Source organism: Telmatherina bonti, assembly GCF_933228915.1.
Source record: "Telmatherina bonti genome assembly, chromosome: 16".
NCBI lineage: Eukaryota > Metazoa > Chordata > Actinopteri > Atheriniformes > Telmatherinidae > Telmatherina > Telmatherina bonti.
The window spans coordinates 11770752-11791856 of record NC_136614.1 but is presented as its reverse complement, the minus strand read 5'-3'; the positions used below and the strand labels follow the sequence as shown (position 1 = coordinate 11791856).

At 41.7% G+C, this 21105-nt stretch overlaps 1 protein-coding gene across 1 annotated transcript in view; it reads right to left on the bottom strand.

Annotated features, from left to right (window-relative positions):
- fam184ab (family with sequence similarity 184 member Ab) overlaps positions 1-21105 on the bottom strand; it is a gene marked incomplete at both ends in the record, with an annotated part of 199826 nt that overhangs the window by 46138 nt on the left and 132583 nt on the right. The window contains 2 exons of the mRNA XM_079254953.1: positions 8486-8698; positions 13107-13257. Coding sequence (XP_079111079.1) covers positions 8486-8698; positions 13107-13257 — 364 coding nt within the window. The remainder of the gene's footprint in view (positions 1-8485; positions 8699-13106; positions 13258-21105) is intronic.

Below are 21105 nucleotides of genomic sequence, written 5' to 3'. Positions count from 1 at the left end.
CAGTAAAAAAAAAAAAAAACCTGGGTTATTGAAACAAAAGAGTCACGCTGCACAACATAGAAAGGGTGTGTGTGTCTGCATGTGTGAGCTAATGATCAGGTGTGTCCATGTATTTGTATTCTTTGTCGTTTTTAATATATGTAAAGCACTTTGCACTCCTTCAGACATGAAAGCTGTCATGTAAGTAAAATTTGATTTGATTATTGAATATAACTCATTCATCATCATTCACTCATATGTTCATACAGTTAAAGCTTTTTCCAAAGCCATTTAGAAACGACGAAGCCAAAGAGTTTAAGATGGCATCGCCCAATACTGCCGGCAGCTCTTCGTTGTCGTAATTTATTTCCTTCTAATATGTAAATACCACTTAACTGTTGGTGTAGATCACAGGTGTCAAAACTCCACTCCTTAGGGGCCAGTATCCTGCAGGTTTTCATTGTATCCATGCTCCAACACACCTGACCAAAATTTATAAATAGGTTAACAAGAAGCTGTTTGATCCATTTGATTTAGATCAGGTGTGTTGGTAGAGGCCGCGGAACAGTGGACCAGTTCTACACCCTCTTTGGGGTCCTGGAGGGGGCATGGGAGTTTGCCCAACCAGTCTGCATGTGCTTTGTGGACTTGGAGAAAGTGTTCAACCGTGTCCCCCGGGGGCTCCTGTGGGGGGTACTCCGGGAGTATGGGGTACCGGACCCCCTTGTACAAGCTGTCCGGTCCCTGTACGACAGGTGTCAGAGCTTGGTCCACATTGCCGGTAGTAAGTCGGATTTGTTTCTGGTTAGACTCCGCCAAGGCTGCCCTTTATCACCGATTCTGTTCATAACTTATATGGACAGAATTTCTAGGCGCAGCCGAGGTGTTGAGGGGATCCGGCTTGGTGGCCTCAGGATTGGGTCCCTGCTTTTTGCAGATGACGTGGTCCTGTTGGCTTCATCTGGTCGTGATTTCCAGCTCTCACTTGAGCGATTCGCGGCAAAGTGTGAAGCGGCTGGGATGAGAATCAGCACCTCCAAATCTGAGACCATGGTCCTCAGCCGGAATAGGGTGGATTGCCCTCTCCGGGTCGGGAGTGAGGTCCTGCCTCAAGTGGAGGAGTTTAAATATCTCGCGGTCTTGTTCACGAGTGAGGGAAGGATGGAGTGCGAGATCGACAGACGGATCGGTGCGGTGTCTGCAGTAATGCGGACTCTGCGCCGGTCTGTCGTGGTGAAGAAGGAGCTGAGCCAGAAGGCGAAGCTCTCGATTTACCAGTCGATCTACGTTCCTACCCTCACCTATGGTCATGAGCTGTGGGTCGTGACCGAAAGAACGAGATCTCGTATACAGGCGGCTGAAATGGGTTTCCTCTGCAGGGTGGCCGGGCTCTCCCTTAGAGATAGGGTGAGGAGCTCGGTCATCCAGGAGGGGCTCAAAGTAGAGCCGCTGCTCCTCCGCATCGAGAGGAACCAGTTGAGGTGGCTCGGGCGTCTGGTCATGATGGCTCCTGGACGCCTCCCTGGTGAGGTGTTCCAGGCACGTCCCTCTGGGAGGAGACCCCGGGGATGACCCAGGACACGCTGGAGGGATTATATCTCTCGGCTGGCCTGGGAACGCCTCAGGATCCCCCCCGCAGAGTTGGCAAATGTGGCTGGGGAGAGGGAAGTCTGGGCTTCCCTGCTTAGGCTGCTGCCCCCCGCGACCCGACCCCGAATAGGCGGCAGAAGATGGATGGATGGATGATGTTGGTTGAGGGAAACAACAAAAACCTGCCAGATACTGGCCCTCGAGTACTGGAGTTTGACATCCCTGGTGTAGATCATTAGGTATCATTCTGTTGGCGATTTGGACACAAAGCTATTTTCTCCTCGTCGTGGATCACATAGCTACCGACTGTCACCATGGCAACCACCACGCGTCGTTCCAAATCCCATCCAAACTTATTTTAAAAAAATTTTTTATTTTCTTATATTGTATTTTATTCTTTATTTGTTGCAGTTGGCTTAAGTTTTACCTTCCATTACAGCTGTGGATAAACTCCCAGAACACAGCTGGTTCAGAACAAGACATGTTCTGATGGGAACTACTGACAAACGAATAATTGTTTGCATGTTTGACCTTCAGGAAAACTCCACAGACGTCTGAGAAACCAGTTTCCCAGCAGACGCCTTGTAATAAATATGTTATGAAAGTTTCCGTCAGGACGATTTAAACTTCTCTAAAGTCTGAAGCATCTTAACCAGAACATTTCAGACCTGTAAGGAATTTTCCGGTTTCACGGCTAAACCTCATCGTCCTGGACCAGCTGCTGCAGATGTGTGTTCAAACTCCAGCGAGAGACTGTCACGGTTCCAGAGAGGAGTTTTAAAAGCTGCTAATCTCGCTTACCTGTTGGTATTGATCATCGGTGCTTTTGTGTCGTGAGTCAGTAAAACCATAGCTTTTATTCTTTTAATTAAAGGGAGGACATTAATCACTCCTAATCACAGTGAATCCTATAATTACAAATCGACTTTAATGTTGTTACATCCACTCCCTCCTGTGTGTGTGTGTGTGTGTGTCGGCCTGGTTACTCAATCTTCTTTCCATTAGTGGACTGTCAATACCGGTTACTTTACCGGTGGCTGATTGCATTTAACTAAGTAGAAAGAGTGACGCTGATGAAGAAGTGTGAAAGATAAACATACAAAGAGATGAGCGGAGGCTTTCAGCCCCTCTGGCAGGCTGATCCGCCACGGCTCTTAATCCCGACCCTGAGGACAACTTAAAAGACATAGTTGGAGGAGCTGAGGCCTCTGAGAGCGCCGCGGCATCAAAGCGTGGCGGATGTGGATGCAGGTGCGATGCGTCTGGTGACTTAAACCCGAAGAGCAGATTGTTAATGACCTGAAACGTGTTTGTTCGTGTGGTTTTATTCAGCAGCTGCAGGCTGATAATGTTCATCTCGTCCAAAGCTTGTCTGAGCGAGGAGCGCTGCTCGAAATAAAGCTGTTCAGGGTCTAACTGCACCCCGATGAGATTCATGACATGACTAATGACATTTCAGTCGAGTTTTTCTTTACATTCAGCATTTAAAATTCAATTTCTGACGATGCAAAGGAGAAAAAAGGTTTAATTTCACACACTTGTTTAATTTTAAATCTTTCTGTAATGTTTTAAAAATGTTGGGAAATCTCGAAAAAAAAAAAACCCTACATTTTATTAGGAGACGTGTGAATTATTCAAGTTCTGGTACGGTGGAATATTTAGCTCCAGGTCTGCAGAGGATGGAAAGCACAGGTGTTCAACTCTGTCCGCAGGGGCCGGTATCTGAACAAAAAGGTTGACAAGAAGCTGTTTGATCCATTTGATTTGAATCAGGTGTGTTGGTGCAGGGAAACAACAAAAACCTGCCAGATACCAGCCGTGATGACTGGAGTGTGACGACCTTGATGTAGAGTCCATTATTTCTACAAAGAAGTTCATGAAGCAGCAGAGCATCTTTCTACTTTTATTTAAAATATACTCTGAGGGAGAGCCTACACAATTCTAGATTTTGTTCACGTTTGGTTTAATTTAGCTTTTAATAATGATTCCAGTTTTATCACTTGTAAAATTTCTGCAGATTCTCAACCTTTTTATAACTATATATAATACACACATATATGTATATATGTGTGTATTTTGTTTTGTCTTCTACTACTTCTCATCACAAACACATACACTTATAGCTCAGGTGCAGAAAACTTTATTTAACCCTAAGAGGCAGTTTTCAGACGCGGGTCACAGCAAAGAACAGGACATGCGATGCACGGACCTTTACGATACCAGAGCCCTGAGAAAAGCTGCACACATCTCCACAGACACGTCACACCCACTGAACTCTAACCACATCCTGTTAGCTTCAGGACACAGGTAGAGATCCCTTTCTAGTTTAATCCCAACCTCTATCCGCTTGTTAAACAGCTGATTTGGAGAAAGGGTCTTGGCTGTAGCATGGGGAATGAGGCAGGGCTGGATATTAGGTGGGGTTGGACGTTCCCCTCAACATTTTGATTGGATTAACCCAAACCCTAACTCTAAGCCATAGACCGTATATGAAAGACTGGACGGAGCCTCCTGCGGTTAAAAGTGAAGCCTATGCAGAAGAGCATGAAACTGCAGTTCCACCTTCATCCACTAGGGGCTCCAAAACAGAGGGGTAACAGGGTCATTTAAAAGTAATTTAATCTCGAAGTTCGGCATATTAGGGGCGTGTCCTTTTGATTGACAGGTATCCAATCTCCCGCTTCAAGTAAGAAGAACGTACAACAACCGCAGTTTTTCGCCATTTACCAATGTGACTTAGCTGAGCTTGTTAGCTCCAGTTATCTCAGTGTTAGCTTATAGCTACAGAAAGCTCGGAATTTGCTCGATGTCAATCATTCACCATGACGCTCACGGCCCCCCTCTCAGCTCCACCTCTTTGTCCATATTTGTATTTTCCGAACTAGACAATACACATGCCCCTGCAAAGATGGTGATGGTAGGAACCGTCCACCAAGCTTCAATTTAGCTTTTCAGAAACCTATGGGTGACGTCACGGAGGCTCCGTCCATCTTTAATATACAGTCAATGCTCTAACCCTAACCCAACGGCCATTTGACGTCCAAGCCCGCCCAATATCCAGCCCCACCCCATTCTCCATGCTGCAGCCAGGGGTTATCAGATTTGGACACTGTGGCTCTCAATTTTACTTTATGGAATGATTTTATTGTGATGAACAGTATGAATGGATGTGTTATGTATACAAGTTTTAATCTTTTTAGTGTCTCTGTAGCACCATCTCTTTTGCAAATGAACTTCCCCACAGATAAATGAACTGAGTTTGATTTGATCCACATGTAAATTACACATAGACCAGTTCATGTACAGGACACATCGCCAGCAAAGGATCCAGCCGTAACGTTTCTGCTTCATTATCGGTGACAAATGCAAACAGATAAAAACTAAGAAAGGAATCCGCATCTATTTGCACATTTTAATAAACCTCAAAAGTGGGGTATTCCAATAGACCTTGTTGCGGAGATGCAACCTTGAAGCCCCAGAACTCTCCATCTTTTTTGAAAAATGTTCTTTTACTTTTTAATGACATGATGATTATGATTGAACTTTTCCTGCAGCTGTCGAAGCAGAAAAGCTGCTTTCCTGATCCAACTCAAACACGGCTTGATATGATTCCTGTATCGGTGTATTCCCTGTTGGTTTCTAATATCTAACTTAGTACAAGTACACTTGTCATAGCACCCCGCCCCCCCGCCTTTTCACGTCGCCAACAAAAAAAAAAAAGTAAGCCTGTCGCTCGCTTCGTGTACGCTTGCCGTTTCTATTTGTAGCTTTCTGTGGCAGGAAAGTAAATCTGGTGGTGCCAAAATGTGTGCGTGTGTGTGTGTTACTGAAAGGATTTGAACAGTTTTATTACTCCCTGGATATGCCCTCTGAACTGTGAAGAGATAACACCAGACAATATGAATGTGACCCCCCCACCCCACACACACACACACACACATAAAACACACATACACAAATCATCCTTTAAAATGGCTCCACTCTGGATAATTGAGTTTTCTCTCTATAAACACCCCATCAGGGTGGAAAGCCTCCGTGCAGCTTTTAGCGCTTGGTTTCGCTGCTTGTTAGGAACCGCTGTGATGGAGGAAGAGAAGAGTTCGGTCGGCTTCGTGCTTGTTCTGAATGAACGTTTGCATCACAGGAGAAGATGAAGATAACGGAGACAAAAGACGGTTGTTACGGCCGTCCGTTCGCTTTACAGGAGGATAATAAAGACGGCTGATTTCATAAGAGCGGTGTGACTCAGAGGTGGCATCCTTCCCCCCCCCCCCCACACACACACACACACTCTTGTGCAGATTTGTACTCAGTGTTTGGCAGGAAGACGTCATAAGGACGCTGTTTTCTGACCTCCATTCTCCACTGAAGTATTAATACAATTACAGCAGGAGACATGGGGACATGTCGCCGATCCAAACCGACCTTGACTGCGAAACGGATGGATTAGCCGTGAAGAACATTTTCTCGGCACCTTGAGGAGCGGATACGTTGTGTTGCTGCATAAATGCGAAGCTGCCACCGAAGCGCCTGCCATCAGCCAGAGTGAGTAATGGCGGTGATGAGTCACAACCTCGACTCCGACGAAGCTCCGTTCAATTGAAATGTCAAGGACAGCGTCTCCTGACGCTCTTTTATAATCATAATTCTGTAAATCTCATTACATTCCTGTGGTTTGGCTGTTTGTGTCTGAATGCGGTTTGGATTGAAAGGCCGATGCGGCAGCAGCACTTACAGCTGCTCTGCTCATAACTTCCTAAATGTCACTCATCGTTCTGTCTGCTGCTGACTAAACCAGTCCCATTTACGCTCATTAAAGCAGACACTTGTTTAATTTCTCACCTGTAGCCTGAAAGGTAAGGTGGGAAAGTTAAAGGCAGAACCATCAACCTGATTGTTTTCATATTCAAATCAATTCAATTCAACTTTATTTGTCACAGGGCACTTTACATACACGAATCGAGCTATGGACTCAGAACTCATCTGTTTAGACAAGCCTACTCACTTCACACATAATTGCTCTGTCTTTTAATGTCTGTTTAAATGTCTGTTGTTTTCATTTGTTTTAATGCAATTTTTATCGTGTGTAATGTAAGGCAACCTTGAGTGTCCAGAAAGGCGCCAAACAAATAAAATTAATTATTATTTTTATTTTATTTTATTATCATTTTTATTATTATTATCATTATTATTTTATTGTTTATTATTATTATTATTATCATCATCATCAATATTATCATTATTATGATTATTATTATTATCATCATCATCATTATTATTATCATAATTATTATAATAATTTTATTATTATCATTATCATAATTATCATTATTATCATCATCATCATTATCATCATAATGATTATTATTACTATTATTATTATTATTATTATTATCATTATCATTATAATGATTATAATGATTATTATTATTATTATTATTATTATTATTATCATCATTTAAAATGTCTACAGCTAAGTCGTTTTGCTTTCGGGGTCGCCACAGTGAATCATCAGCATCCAGCTACCGAGCCAGGATGAAGCTATTCGCATGTGTAGTGCTTGAGGGGGGGAGGGACAAACGGCAGCTGAGTTTGACTGACATGTCACCATCCAATCGTTCATGACGGATCGGTTAAAACGACTAGATGGTGTGGGTTTTTTTTTTTTCTTTTTCATTTATTTCTCACATGTTGTTACAAAAAGGTAAAACAAGACTTTACAGTACAAAAACAAAACAATACAGAGCACGATGCTCGAAAAAGAGCAGCAAAAAGAAAATTTCTTGTAATATCTGCCCCCTTTTTTTAAAAAAGAAACATAATGCACCAATAAATGGTGATTGACTAAATGGTTTCTTAACGATATTCAATGAAAATAAAAAGAGAGAGGAAAAAACTCATTGTCATAGCATCGCATAACATTATAAATTGTTCCCTTTATAGATCGATCACTTCCCACATTTTAACTGTTTGTGATAATTTCCACAAATTAAATTAAATTTCTCAGACATATATTTATGTCCAGTCACATTTACATGTTAGTCCCATCTGTCACACAGGTGAGGAAATATTTTTAACTTTTCTGTCTGAAACATGAAATATTTGGCTGTAACTTAGATGTGAAGAGGATTTAAAGCAAAAAGGTAAAAAATGATGCGGGAAAACATCTCCTATGCTGCCTTTTTAAGACCAAATAAAGGCCTTACATAAACATTTTTTTAAAAAGTACTTGTTCTACCATTATTAATGAATTAACTAAAGGGTGAATTAGTATTTCATTCTAGTTTTTAGTTCTATTTTATTTTTCATATGTGCAATGTCTTTTTATTCTCATTTTATTTAATTCTAGTTTGAAACTGATTTCATTTTATTTATTTTGTCCATTTAATATTTCTTTTAAACCTTACCTTTTCTGTTTTAAGGTATTTACTCTGTTATTTCTCTTGTTAGCAGGTTTTCCTGACTGACAGCGTCTCCTCTGTCCAGGTTTAAGCTGTGGACTGAAATCAGGTGACTTTTGTTTGTGTATTTCTGGAGAGAGACTGACTTTCTTTTTCTGTTGTTAGTCCTGGAAAGCACTTGCAGATGCAGAGGAAGAACTTGAGCATGCAGGACAATGCCGTGTGGACACCTGATGGTGGAAGTGTGCCTCTAATTGATGAACGAACATGGCTGCTTATTTCATTAGATGCATCTTAAAATATTTAGAAAATATTCCAAGGACTTTGTGAGAAAAGAAGAATAACTGGTTTGTTTGGCCTCACGGCCACACACGATGCATTCTGATGAGAAACCGCGTGAAGATAATAGTTTATTTACAGTGAAACACACTTCCGCGGGGAATTCACCAGCCTTCGTTGGTGTTTTAAGCTGGTTTTGTTTGCAGATATGTGAGCGGGTGTTTGCCAGCGCTTACCTTCAGGTCACGTTGCCTGGTGTGCTCCATGTCCTGCATGGCGCAGCAGTGGGCCTCCTGCAGACGCTGCTGCCGCCTCTGGTGCTCCATCTGCAGCTCGTCCAGCTGCATCCTCAGGTGTTCCCTCTCCTGGCTGAACTGGTGCTGTAGCTGCTGCAGCGACGACTGCGACTGGGACAGCTGCATCTCCAGACTCTGCTTCAACAGGGATATCTACGCAAAGACAGGCGGAAGGATTAACACCTGACTGCAGGGGGAAATGATCAACCTTTGCACGCTAAAGCAGCTGAACAAAAGTGTTGGTTCATGCAGTCGGATGATACAGAATGGAGAGACGGTGGTGATGAGTTCAGCTAAAACAAACTAATCCCTGACGCCTCCAGTGAAAGAGCTTTTAACTTTATGCAAATAACTTGGTGTTCATTACAAAACATAATAAACTATGGTGGCAAAGCATGGATGGAGAGCTAAAACTGTCTGCAGGAAGCAGTGTGACTCACAGTCTGTTGTGGTTTGCAGCGGCATCCTGAATAAACAACCTGCTTTTTTTTTTACTGTTCATACAGAAAACTGATCGGGAGCAAGATAAACAGTCACATCGAAGGAAATAAAAATATTTATTACAAATTATACTGAGCTCAGCGTGAAGATCCCAGATCTGTGTCTGCAAACAGGAAAACTGGTTGACAAAGTCATTTTTTCACAGAGATGCTCCTGTTTGCTTTACAGAGTGTTTAAATGTGTTGAAAGGATCAGACGGAGCGAACAGAAGCACATCGTCTGCATAAACGCCCATTACTAAGTCGTAGTTAACGGGGTCTCATCTCATCCCTCTGGTCAGCTACTCTCCCATCTCACTGTCCTGACTCCTTCTTGTCATTGATCATCAACGTCTCAAGCTGTGGTTTGTGCGTGTTGAAACCAGAGACTGGATATAAAAGATGGGCGGAGCCTCCGTGACGTCACCTGTAGGTTTCTACCATCGCCATCTTGACAGGGTCATGTGTGTCGTCTCGCCCAGAAAATACAAAAAATGGGCAAAGAGGAGGAGCTGAGAGGGGGGCTGTGAGCGTCATGGTGGATGATTGACATAGAGCGAACTCCGACTGGCCTGTAGCTAAGGTTAATCGAGCTAACCCGGTGATAACAGGAGCTAACCAGCTAACGGAGGTAAGCGGGCGAAAGCTGAGTATCTTTGTTAATCAGCTGAAAACCCCAGTTGTTCTGCGTTCTTCTTACTTGAAGTGGGAGATCGGGTACCTGTCAATCAAAAGGACACGCCCCTAAATATGCCAAATTTCACGATTAAATTATTTTTAAACAGCCGAGCTAGAAAAAAATTCACTCCCCCCACAGTTGTCATGAAGGTAAACCTGACCTATTAAACCGAAAATGGATTTCTGAACCAGGCTGTAAACATGTTTATTTCTGCAGTGAAGTTGGTCTTTTTAACATGGGAGTCTATGGGGATTTGCTCTGTTTTACAGCCCCTAGTGGATGAAGAGGGAACTGCAGTTTTATGCACCTTCACATAGGCTTCACTTTTAACCAACGGAGGTTGCCGCTTGGTTGAAACACTGAGCTACTAGTTGTATCCACATGCCCCACAGTCTCTTCCAACAGTCTTGTTTGCTTCTCAAGTCCATTATCACACATTTCCTGTTCCAGCGGCCTGTTTTTCGCCCTCGTGTCCTGGTTAATCAGCACATGTCTGTGGGTGCATCTACCAGCTCGTCTAATTCCAACCCTCGCTCAGTTGCTCAGAAGTCTGGTTTGTTTGGAACCAAACTGTGGGCTCAGTGCAGGGCATTGTGGGTAAACACAACCAAAACACACTTGTACGTCGGAAACAGGCCGGGAGAAATGTCTCGAGCCTCAGATGTGAAATTAAAACCCGGTAAATGTTCCCGCTCGTATCTTTTTCGTTCTTGGAAACAGATGTTGCCCTGCATTAACCAATAGACGAATCAGTTTTCTTCTTCACTGACAAATATTAGAAACCATCGCACATGTTTCTGCTCGGAAAGACGAAGAGTCAAGCAGTCACACGGGGGAAAAACATGTGTTTGACTGTTTCCACTCACACTAAACACAGGGCAACGTCAGGATTTATGAGGTGTTTTCCGCCGCAGCAACATGTTCCAGTTTATACTCATTCTCCTTTACAGCAGAAGCAGACAAACATCCAGTTATTTAGCTGCTCAACGCTCCGCCGTGCTCCTCGACGTTGACTACAGAAGGTGTATCAGAGCTCTAAGCTGAATTACAGCTTCTCTCCCTCTGGGACGCCCTTTCCATCGATTATATACAAGCTCCAACTCTGCTGATCCTTCAGTGAGGATCAGCCACTCATCTTAGAGACTGAATCCTGTTCCTCTTTAAAGGAAACCTCACGTGGAAGAATCACTTACATCTGTTAAAACACAGATCATTTAATTTCTAAACACCATCTTGTCTGGCAGACGGACTGCAGATCTGATTAGGCATCAAATTAAATAAATACGGTTTAAGTGAAGCATCAATCTCTGACAGCAGCGCCTGATGATGACCAGCAGCTGGTGCACCAGCAGAAATGAGCTTAAATAAGGACGCATCCGTTTGTACGATGACCACAGGACAGCTTAGTCATGCTACATTAATGTTTCTGTGCAGGGATGAACAGCTCTGATGTGTTGCATAATAAATGTGTTTGTGTGGGTTTGTGTGCCAGTGTGAGGAAGCCTTACAGGACAATAAAAGCCTTCAGTTGCAAGTTTCAGGTATTTAATATGGAAAAAGTTGTAGATTAAACTTTGCTTTTAGCATATTTTACTTCACGACAACGAGCAAGCCGCTTGTCTTTGATTCATTTCCTGATTTCTGAAACATGTAACCAGGGACGGTCTTTGCTATAGGCCTTGTGGGCCACCGCCCAGGGCGCAGCCTTTTTGGGGGTACACGAGCGCCCTGAAAATAAAAAAAAATACAAAAAATCAGCAGTTCTCCAGTCTAATACCACGCATTTCCACGTCAAGTTAATAAGCGCTGGACGGGCAAATTGCTGCAGAGAGTCATGTAGGCCTGTACAGGTGTGTGTGTGGGGGATCAACTCGCAACTTCAGACATTGTGAGCAGGTTCGATTCAATGACGGAGAAAGGACGAGGATGAGGGCGTGGGATAGACCATAGACTGAAAATGAAAGATGGACGTAGCCTCCGTAACGTCACCCATAGGTTTCTGAAGAGCTGAATTGAAGCTCGGTGGGTGGTTCCTACCATCACCATGTTGGCAGAGGCATGCGTGTCGTCTCGCCCGGAAAGGACAAATACGGGCAAAGAGGTGGAGCTGAGAGGGGGCTGTTTGGTGGATGATTGACATCGAGCCAACTCCGAGCTTTCTGTAGCTAAGAGCTAACCGAGCTAACCCCGAGATAACGGGAGCTAACAAGCTAACGGAGGTAAGCGGGCTAAAGCTAAGTGATGTTGTTAACTGGCTAAAAACCGTGGTTGTTCCATGTTTTTCTTACTTAGCGGGATATCGGGTATCTGTCAATCAAAAGGACACACCCCTAAATATGCCGAACTTCGAGATTAAATTACTTTTAAACGGGCGAGCTAGAAAAAAATTCACTCCTCCCACAGTTGTCATGAAGGTAAACCTGACCTATTAAACCTAAAATGGATTTTTGCACCAGGCTGTAAACATGTTTATTTCTGCTGTGAAGTTGGTCTTTTTAACATGGGAGTCTATGGGGATTTGCTCTGTTTTGGAGCCCCTAGTGGATGAAGTGGGAACTGCAGTTTTATGCACTTCCACATAGACTTCACTTTTAACCGTCAGAGGTTGCTGCTTCGGATAGACTGAACTTTTATTATCCCACACACACACGACTGCATCCAAATATAAATATATTTATATTTCATTCATAAAATGAACACGTCTATAATGTTACATTCATAATGTGAAAATGTTTTAAAAAAAGGGAAAAAAGAAAAAGAAAACACGGATCTGCATCAATGTGAATTTGTTCACATCACGTGACATCAGTCTTAGCTCTGGGTGTTTGACGGATGGAAAGGTGATGTTTAGTCGAGTCAAACTCGTGGTATAATGGACAAAAGACCAAAGAAACCATGAGGCGCGCGGTTCAGAAAGAAAAGGAAAGAAGAAAAACGCTGTAAAGATAAAGGTATGCACGTCCCTATGAATGACATTATTGTACATGTAATGAAACACTTTTTATTATCTTCTTGCTAATATGTTGCTACTTCGCCACATAATATATTAGTTTGTGTTTGCAAGACAACAAGTGCAGGTTTACATGTTAGTCTGGGAATTTGGTAAAAAATAGCACGTCCTGAGTTTTTAATGCTATATGGATCTATGCGAACCTAAATAACTTATATGACACTCATGTGATGTCAGAATACATTGACATGACATTTTGTAAGTTTATGATGCTTTATGAATAATTTTTAGTGAGTTATGCTTAGTTAATAATTGGATGTTCACAAACGATGATCACCCAGGGTGCAAACCTAGCCAGGACCGGCTCTGCACAAAACTGATTAAAGTCTGCAGCTTTTCACACACACATCCAGAAGAACGGCGTCCAGCATGGTGACGTCTAAGCTGCCGCACCTGTTCCAGCAGGTCCTCCACCTTCCGCTGCCAGCTCTCCCTGGCGCAGCCCAGCTCCTGCTCTTTGCCTTGTGCCAACTGAGCCAGAGCCGCAGCTTTGTCCTCCTCGTGCTCCTCCTTCAGCTCCTCGCGCAGCTTCTTACACTCCTGCCTGAAACACAAAGCGAAGCCAGCAAGGTGTAAAACCACATCTGTGCTTTTTAACTTTAAAGGTCTGCTTTTTAGGCCAAACCAGGAACGACATCTGCAAATCAGCCGTGACTGGAGGTTCATACTTTGCATTTCTCTTCATTTAACATTGTTGTTGTTTTTTTATTTTGTTTTGTTTTCCAAGTCAAACTTTTCAATAAATGCACGTTTGAATCATTAAGTATGTTCGATTTCCGAAATCCACGACAACAAATCCTGTGTCACCACAAGGTGGGAAACAAGAAAACAACAGGGATGAAAGGTTCTGTGGCTGAACAGTTGAGTTATAGATATGATTATAAAATAAAATCATAACAATAAAAAACCTTATATAAAATATAAACTAAAAGCTGCACAATAAAATGAGTCTTTCAACAGTTTGCTTGATCTCAACTTTTAGAAAGTTTTCTTTTTGTTTCTTTAAAACAAACAGACAAAAAAACGACTGTGAATTAATTCAACAATAAATCGAGATAGTTTTATTTATTTACGTCAAATATTCACCTTCTACTAACAAAAACAAGATTTTGTGGATGAATGAGACCAAAAGAGATCATTGTGCTTGAAATGAGAGGCAGTGGGTTTGGACCTGATCACACTGAAGAAACATGGTGGTGGTAGGATGATGATCTGGACCAAATTTGCTGTTTCTGGATATTAAAATGAAGAATTCAGAAACAAAGTCCTTTCCCTAAATGATAGTTAAAAGAAAAAAAAGCCACTGTTGTGACATTTATCCAGCTGGAAACAGGATGAAAACACAGAAAAAGGGGCTGAAATTCCTCCACACAGATGTGCAGGAGGAAAAACTACAGCTTGTTCACATGTACAGCTGGGCAATAAGACAATATAAATCGTTTGTACGATAGAAAATGTTTATCGTTTCATTTGAAGCTCTTTATGCCACAATAAGGTGCTTTATTTTACGTCAAGATGCGATTTATGGCATGCACACTACAATATATATAACCAACATGGAGGAAGACGGTAGCAGATGTGTTTCAGAGCAGGATAATTCACTAAAAGATGACCAACCAACCCAAACTGATGAGTTTGTTCATAAAAGAGGGAAATTTCTGTCGCATGGATGCAGTTTGGAGACACAAACGCTGCAACAGGTATTTGAAACATCATACGGCCAGAGTTCCCCCAGATGGAAGGAGATCACTGCTGCCGTTGCCAAGAACATCTGACACATAACTGATGACTGACACAACATCACACAGTTTTATATCGTTATGGGGATATAAAATGAGCTGTATGTTGATATGAGATTTTGGTCATTTCGCCCAGTCCTATTCGCGTGTTTTCCCATCTGGAGTTTTCAGTAGGCACTTGTTTAAAGCCTCGAGGTGTTGTTTCACCACTCGAGGTGTATAATCCAGGTGCCATGAAGTAGAAGTCCTGCCATGTTTTTGAATCTACCTGTGCATTTAGAGCAGGTGTTTTTACTAACAGGCTCGTCTACCTTGCTGTGGTGCTGAGCTGGTTTAATTCACCAAGTTCAGTGACTGGTTGGAACAGCTGCTGGACTGGACTTTTCCTTTGTGGCATCTGGAATATTCCTCTCTGCTCACCCCATGACAGGAGTTGCAACCACCGAGAGTCAGAGTATGGCGTCTGTGACAATATATAGTTTTCTTGATCTCTTTTTCCTGTCGTCTCCACCCCAACCAGTCGAGGCAGATGGCTGCCCTCCCTGAGCCGGGTTCTGCCGGAGGTTTTCTTCCTGTTAAAGAGAGTTTTTTCCTTCCCACTGTCACCTCATGCAGCTCAGGATGGGGGATTGGATCGAAGTCATGACTCGATGCAATCAGTTGGTTTCTATTAGCTAGGCTATTTATGGATTGGCTTGAACTGATGTATCTTGAATTGATGTCCTGAGACAACATTGCTGTGAAGTGGCGCTATACAAATAAAGCTGAATTGAACTGAATTTCTTGTCACATAACAGCTTCAACATAAAGTTTAATGTGAACCTTGTGAAAACTAAATGGTTGCAATGTAGAAAAGTCAAAAGACTGAGGAAAATACTGGATTTGAACTTGTAATCATCGTCCTCTTGCATCCGTCAGCCGTGACCGCAGTTCATATCTTTGCATCATGAATGTCAGTCAGGCGATGCAGAGCTATTACGACCTAGACAAACTCTTCTAAAAGCAGTTTGTATCTAACAGTTACTCTTAATGATTCCCCACATGTTCAACATGATCTGAAACCAACTTTTTACGTTTGGTTTTAATATTCCACTGTCTCCTCGTGCAGCTCTAGATGGGGAACTGGACCGAAGTCAAAGTCTGATGCAAAATGTTGGTTTTCCTTTACTAGGCTGTTTATGATGAACTGGCTCGAACTGATGAGTCTGTAAAGTGTCCTGTGATGAAGAAGCGCCTCACAAATAAAGATTAAATTAATATCTATTATGTCTGGCTTCTTCGATATATGATTTAATTTGATTTATTGCCTCTTCTTGGTGCCTTATGAGTTGATTGCATCTATCTGTCTGTCTGTCTATCTATCTATCTATCTATCTATCTGTGTAATGATGGGAGAGGAAACATCAGTGGTGAGATTGGAGCTGTAATTGTACATTTTTCCATGTTACATGTTTTAGTGTATATTTGCTGGACTGGTGAAAAACTTTATTTCATGACTGATTGTGAAACAATAAAGTTGATGCACTTATTTCTGTACAAAAGCATCAGAAGAAATCCCAAAATGCAACAATTTAGACACATTTTGCGATGACAAATTTAAAAAAAAAAGAGGACTTTTTCTTCCACATATTGACATTTGAAAACAGCAGCCAACAGTGTGTTGCTAATCTGAATTATTTTAAGCATAATTTTAAATCATTTTCCATTTAAAAAAAAAAAAAATTTTATACATAAAAGTCATTACCTCTGACAAAAGCAACAATAGTCTGGAACAGACCTCAGGGGCCGGAGTCCTGCAGGGTTTGGATGTGCCCCTGGGTCATTACCAGACTTGTGCAGAACTTAAGCTGCTAAAGATCCATTTTACATGAATCAGGTGTGTTGCAGTCGGGAAACACAGGTCAGGTGATCCCTGATCTAAAAAAAAGTATGAATACAACTCAGCTAACTTCCTGAATTGTAGTTTCTTTGAGTTCTCTTACGGGTTTTGTGTGAATGCGCTCGTTCTCCACCTTGTCTGCAGAAAAAAGAGGTTTCTGCAAAGGTAAAGCTGCTTCAGGGAGCTTAATGTCTCCGTAACGACAGTAATAAATTGTCCTGAACCATTAGACCTTGCTACGCCTTCTGCTTGGCAACCATCACTCTCTAACAGGTTTGCTAACAGCGCTGCGCGTGACCGTGCGTCTGCACGTTGCCAATGTAACAGCTGAGTGGGAGTCGAAATGGCAACTGTTAAATGAAGTATCCAGGGAAACGTTATTGTCACTCAGAGCCACAAAGTGTCAGACAGAGAGGATTTCACACACACACACACACACACACACACACACACTCATGCAGTTGCAAGGCAGACAGTCACGTTTGTAGTGCAGCACACCTGACACGCGTCACCATTCAAGTTCTCCTACAGTGTGAAATATGCAGTTGTAGACATCATCATCGTCTTCGTCGCCTTTCCTCCGAACACACACACAGACCTGAGGCTTCAAGGAGCTCTGCTCTATCTAACATGTTCTGTTCTGCAGCAGGAAAAGACGAGGCAGATGGAGAAAGAGGTAAACGAATGGAAGAATGAAGGGAAGGTGGGGATGCCGGAGATGGAGAGATATCCAGATAATTGGCTGGACTCTGAGAGAGGAGGGGGGCATTGTACGTATTGAAGAGGATGGTGAATATCACTGCTGTTTGGAGGATGTGAGCTCAAACTCAATGTAAACTGTGTTCTATAGAAACCATTTTGTGTATAACCTCTGATTACGTCTTTTTAATTTCACAGAAAGGGTTCAAATGACTTGTTTTTGAATGAATATCTATATTAAAAAAATGTCTGGAAGAGAAAAAGAAATTACAATGTTGTCATAACATCCAGAACAAAGTTCTGGAGGATTTTATGATCAACAGATTAACTGGTGACAGGTAAGGGTGTCAGGGTTAGGTATACAAAAAAGCATCTACTAAATCAGGAGTGCCAAACTCCAGTCATCGAGGACCAGTATCCGACAGGTTTTTGTTGTTTCCCTGCACCAACACACCTGATTTAAATCAAATGGATTAAACAGGTTCTTGTGCACCCGTTCTTTAATTTCAGTCTGGTGTGTTGGAGCATGGCGACTGGATACAAGGATACAAGGACTGGAGTTTGACACTAAATATCTTTTCTTTATTCATAAAGAGGCATAAAGAAAGCCAGGATGACTTCATATGAGTGAAGGGAGTCATTGGTGGAAAGGCGGATGTTTTAGTTTTGGAGAGAGACATGCTGGCATCAAGGTGACATGTTTTCCCAGAAGGTATGTGTTATTTCAGCAGGACAATGTCAGACATCGTTTTGCACTATTTCCAGCAGCGTCTTCGCACGCAAGGCCCATGTTTGACATTATAAATGTGGCCTATTGGAAGTGTATGAAGCATAATGAAGTGAATCAGAAAAAGACAGTTAAGCAGCTAAAATATTGGATTCAGCAATAAACAATACAGATTCTTCTGAATACTGCAACAATAAGCATCCACAGCTCTCAAACCATTAAAAAAATCCTATTAAAGGAAAGTGATGCAACACATCGGAAACATCTTTTAGAATGTGGTTGCATCAAATCCATTATTTATGTTTTCTATGTAATTAAGCTGGTCAGTGAACCACAAATTTGGATTTTTTTTTTAGTAATAAATACCCATGAGATGCGGCTAAACTCTGCAAAATGTTTGATCTTTATGCACTCTATGTCAAAACCTTTGGCAAATTGGGTTCTTAAAATGCAACCCTCCTCTGTTGCAAACAGCAATGACAACATGAAAGAAAAACATCTCCAATGCAGCTTCTGAAACGCCCTCAGAAGGGATTAGTGCTACAGTACATGATAATGAAGGTAATTTAATATCGGCCATCCTCCTGCTATTTACCTTCTCCATGTCGAACCACAGGCAGACACACAGTTTAAACACGTATTCTCAAGTGCAAACATCGCTGTACACAAAACCTGCTGAAGGCATTTTATCCAAACTCTGCAGTTCCAAAAGGGTTTCACCTTGTAAAAGTTAACTTTCTGAGAACTTAGAAAATGAAAATTTTACCCCCAAAATAAGCTCATACTTCGCTAATTATACTAAACAAACAAAATGCAACCAATAACTTGAGTTCATCAGTCATTTTAATCAAACTTTCAATAAAAATCTATATAAAAAAGTCTGAAAATTTCTTAAAATTAAGAAATTCTCCAATTAAATCATGTGTAACAAAAAGCTGTTCTAGGTTATCATTGACTTGTGGCTACCAAATACAACGTCAGATGAAGTAATCTTTGCCAAATCAAGGAAAAATAGAAGAAATTCAATTTCAAGGAATTCTGAAACAAACGGGGAACTTAAGGGACAGCAGTGACATTGTAAGAGGATGTTTTCCCTCCCAGACAGCCATGCATTTGTCTTTGAACTATCAAGAGGGACTCTTAAATGAGAAAGTGAATAATTAAAGTTTATTTTGATGTCTCTCACATCAGGAACAACAGTCGCCCAAAGACATGTTCTGGGGTGTCTGTCAGTTTGTAAAATCTGGCACGAACATCAGATCTGTTCAGGGATGAACTACGTGAGTTTTTGATGACCAAACATCCAAGACCACTGTGACCTTACTAAACATGTTCTTAGCTCCGTAGCTTCATAAATCACATGCTAACCATGACAACTTTTTATACAAATTTATACATATTTTATCACAAAAAAGTTACATTTCAACCTCCTTTTCAATATCATGTTCTGCAAAAACACATTCACCTCACGGATACCAAGGCTAACTGCAAATTGTGTTTTTCTTTTCTTGAATGTTCTTTAATATGACATTTAGGACTAAGCATAATTAAGTTACAGTTATCAGCTAAACTGTTAGGAAGTACATCTTCCTGTATTTGTTGTGGCCCCTGAGCTGGCCATAAATAATTGGGGGCTCGTCCAGGAGATAATAGCGGCTAACAAATGATAATAATTAAGGTGGAGCCCTGAAAAAAACTGGAAGAAGAAAAACAATTAGCTGTGTTCATCTGTCGGAGTGAAATTACATCAAACTGTGTTTCATTGTTAATTTGGGAGTTTGAAGTCGATATTTAGCTTCTGTTCTGACATAGTCTGCACAAAATCTGGAAAGAACCGGTTCCAGAATCAATTGGTTTAATCCTTAAAAAAAAACAAAAAAAAAACTACATTAAACTAATATAAAATCAGTCAAGTTGCAAAACTTTAGCATGAACCAAAAAATTTTTTCTTAGTTAACACAGCTAATGACACGCTGTCCTGGACACACTACTGCAGCACGGTCACGTCTGGCCTTCTGTGTGTTGAACTGCTGAACCTCCTCTGTTCATTTGGTAATCCTGGGAGCTCTTCACGTGATTACACTATCACAGACAAACCGTCTGCTTCCAGTGTGAAATGGGGATTAAAACCAGCCTCTTTAATTCAGGTGCTTCACTAACCCCAGCAGATTCAGCCACCAAATGAATAGCTGTCCTCCAGGGAATAAAAAGCAACGTGCAGCAAGACAAAGGAAGGTGAACAAAGACGAGGGAAGCAGTGACAGTCTTTTTCTTCTTATTTTTCAATAAATCTGCTGCAACTAAAACTACTTTAAAGCTGAAATGTTATTAAACTTTCCCGCTTCAAGCTGTGGAAGTATAAAATAAACATATACAAACATTTGTGTTCATAACTGAACTCATTTATAATGCAGTTGGGGATTATCGGTTTGTGGGTTTAGAGATCAGGGAGCGGGTGGAAATGATAAACATCAGCTGCAGGTTTTATGAAGAGCCGGGATGAAACTAACTTGCAGGTTTGAGATGAAACCTCCTGGTTGAAAGCAACAACATCAGATTCTAGCAGAGAAGTGATCAACACCGTTTCAGTAACCATCCTCAGCGGGATGTTATCTGTCCACAGTTTGCTGTCAGACTGGATAAAAAGATCCCAGTCTATCCAGCCCTTCTCTCCACACATTCATTTTGAATAAGTTGTTTTACTTAACCGCTTTTTCAATTAAGGGTTGCAAGGAAACTGGAGCTTATCCCAGCAATCACTGGGCAAGAGGCAGGGTACACCTTGGACAGTCCATCACAGGGCCACACAGGGAGAATAACAACCATTCACACCCACAATCACTCCTCAGGACCATTTCGGGAACTTTCACATCAGCCTTTTTGATTCGAATCAGAGTCTATTTGTTCGGAAAGTCCACTTCGTTTGGTAAAACGTAAATGTGCCAAATGAATTCTGATTCAGACCAAAGAATCGGAGTCAGTCCACCTACAAACGCAGGCCTCAGTACAAAAAAATTAACTTTCTTAATTTGACATAGCATTTCATTGTTTATAAATACATAGCGATCACCTTAAGGGTCCTCTACCTCATCTGTTGTTCATAATGTGTCCATTGTTGCAGTGGATTTCTGCAGTATACTTGCAAAAGACAAAATAAGAAACACCAAATAACGATAGTTTCCTCTCCATGTTTAACTCGCAACAGAGTTCTCTTCTTCATGCGGGTCTTGTCCTCTCTTTTTTGCTGAATACCATTGGACCGCCAACTTTGGTGAGGATGGGGTTACATTATTCCAATGATTTGGCTCGTTTGACAAAAACTCTGCGTTAACATGATCTTGTGCTCAT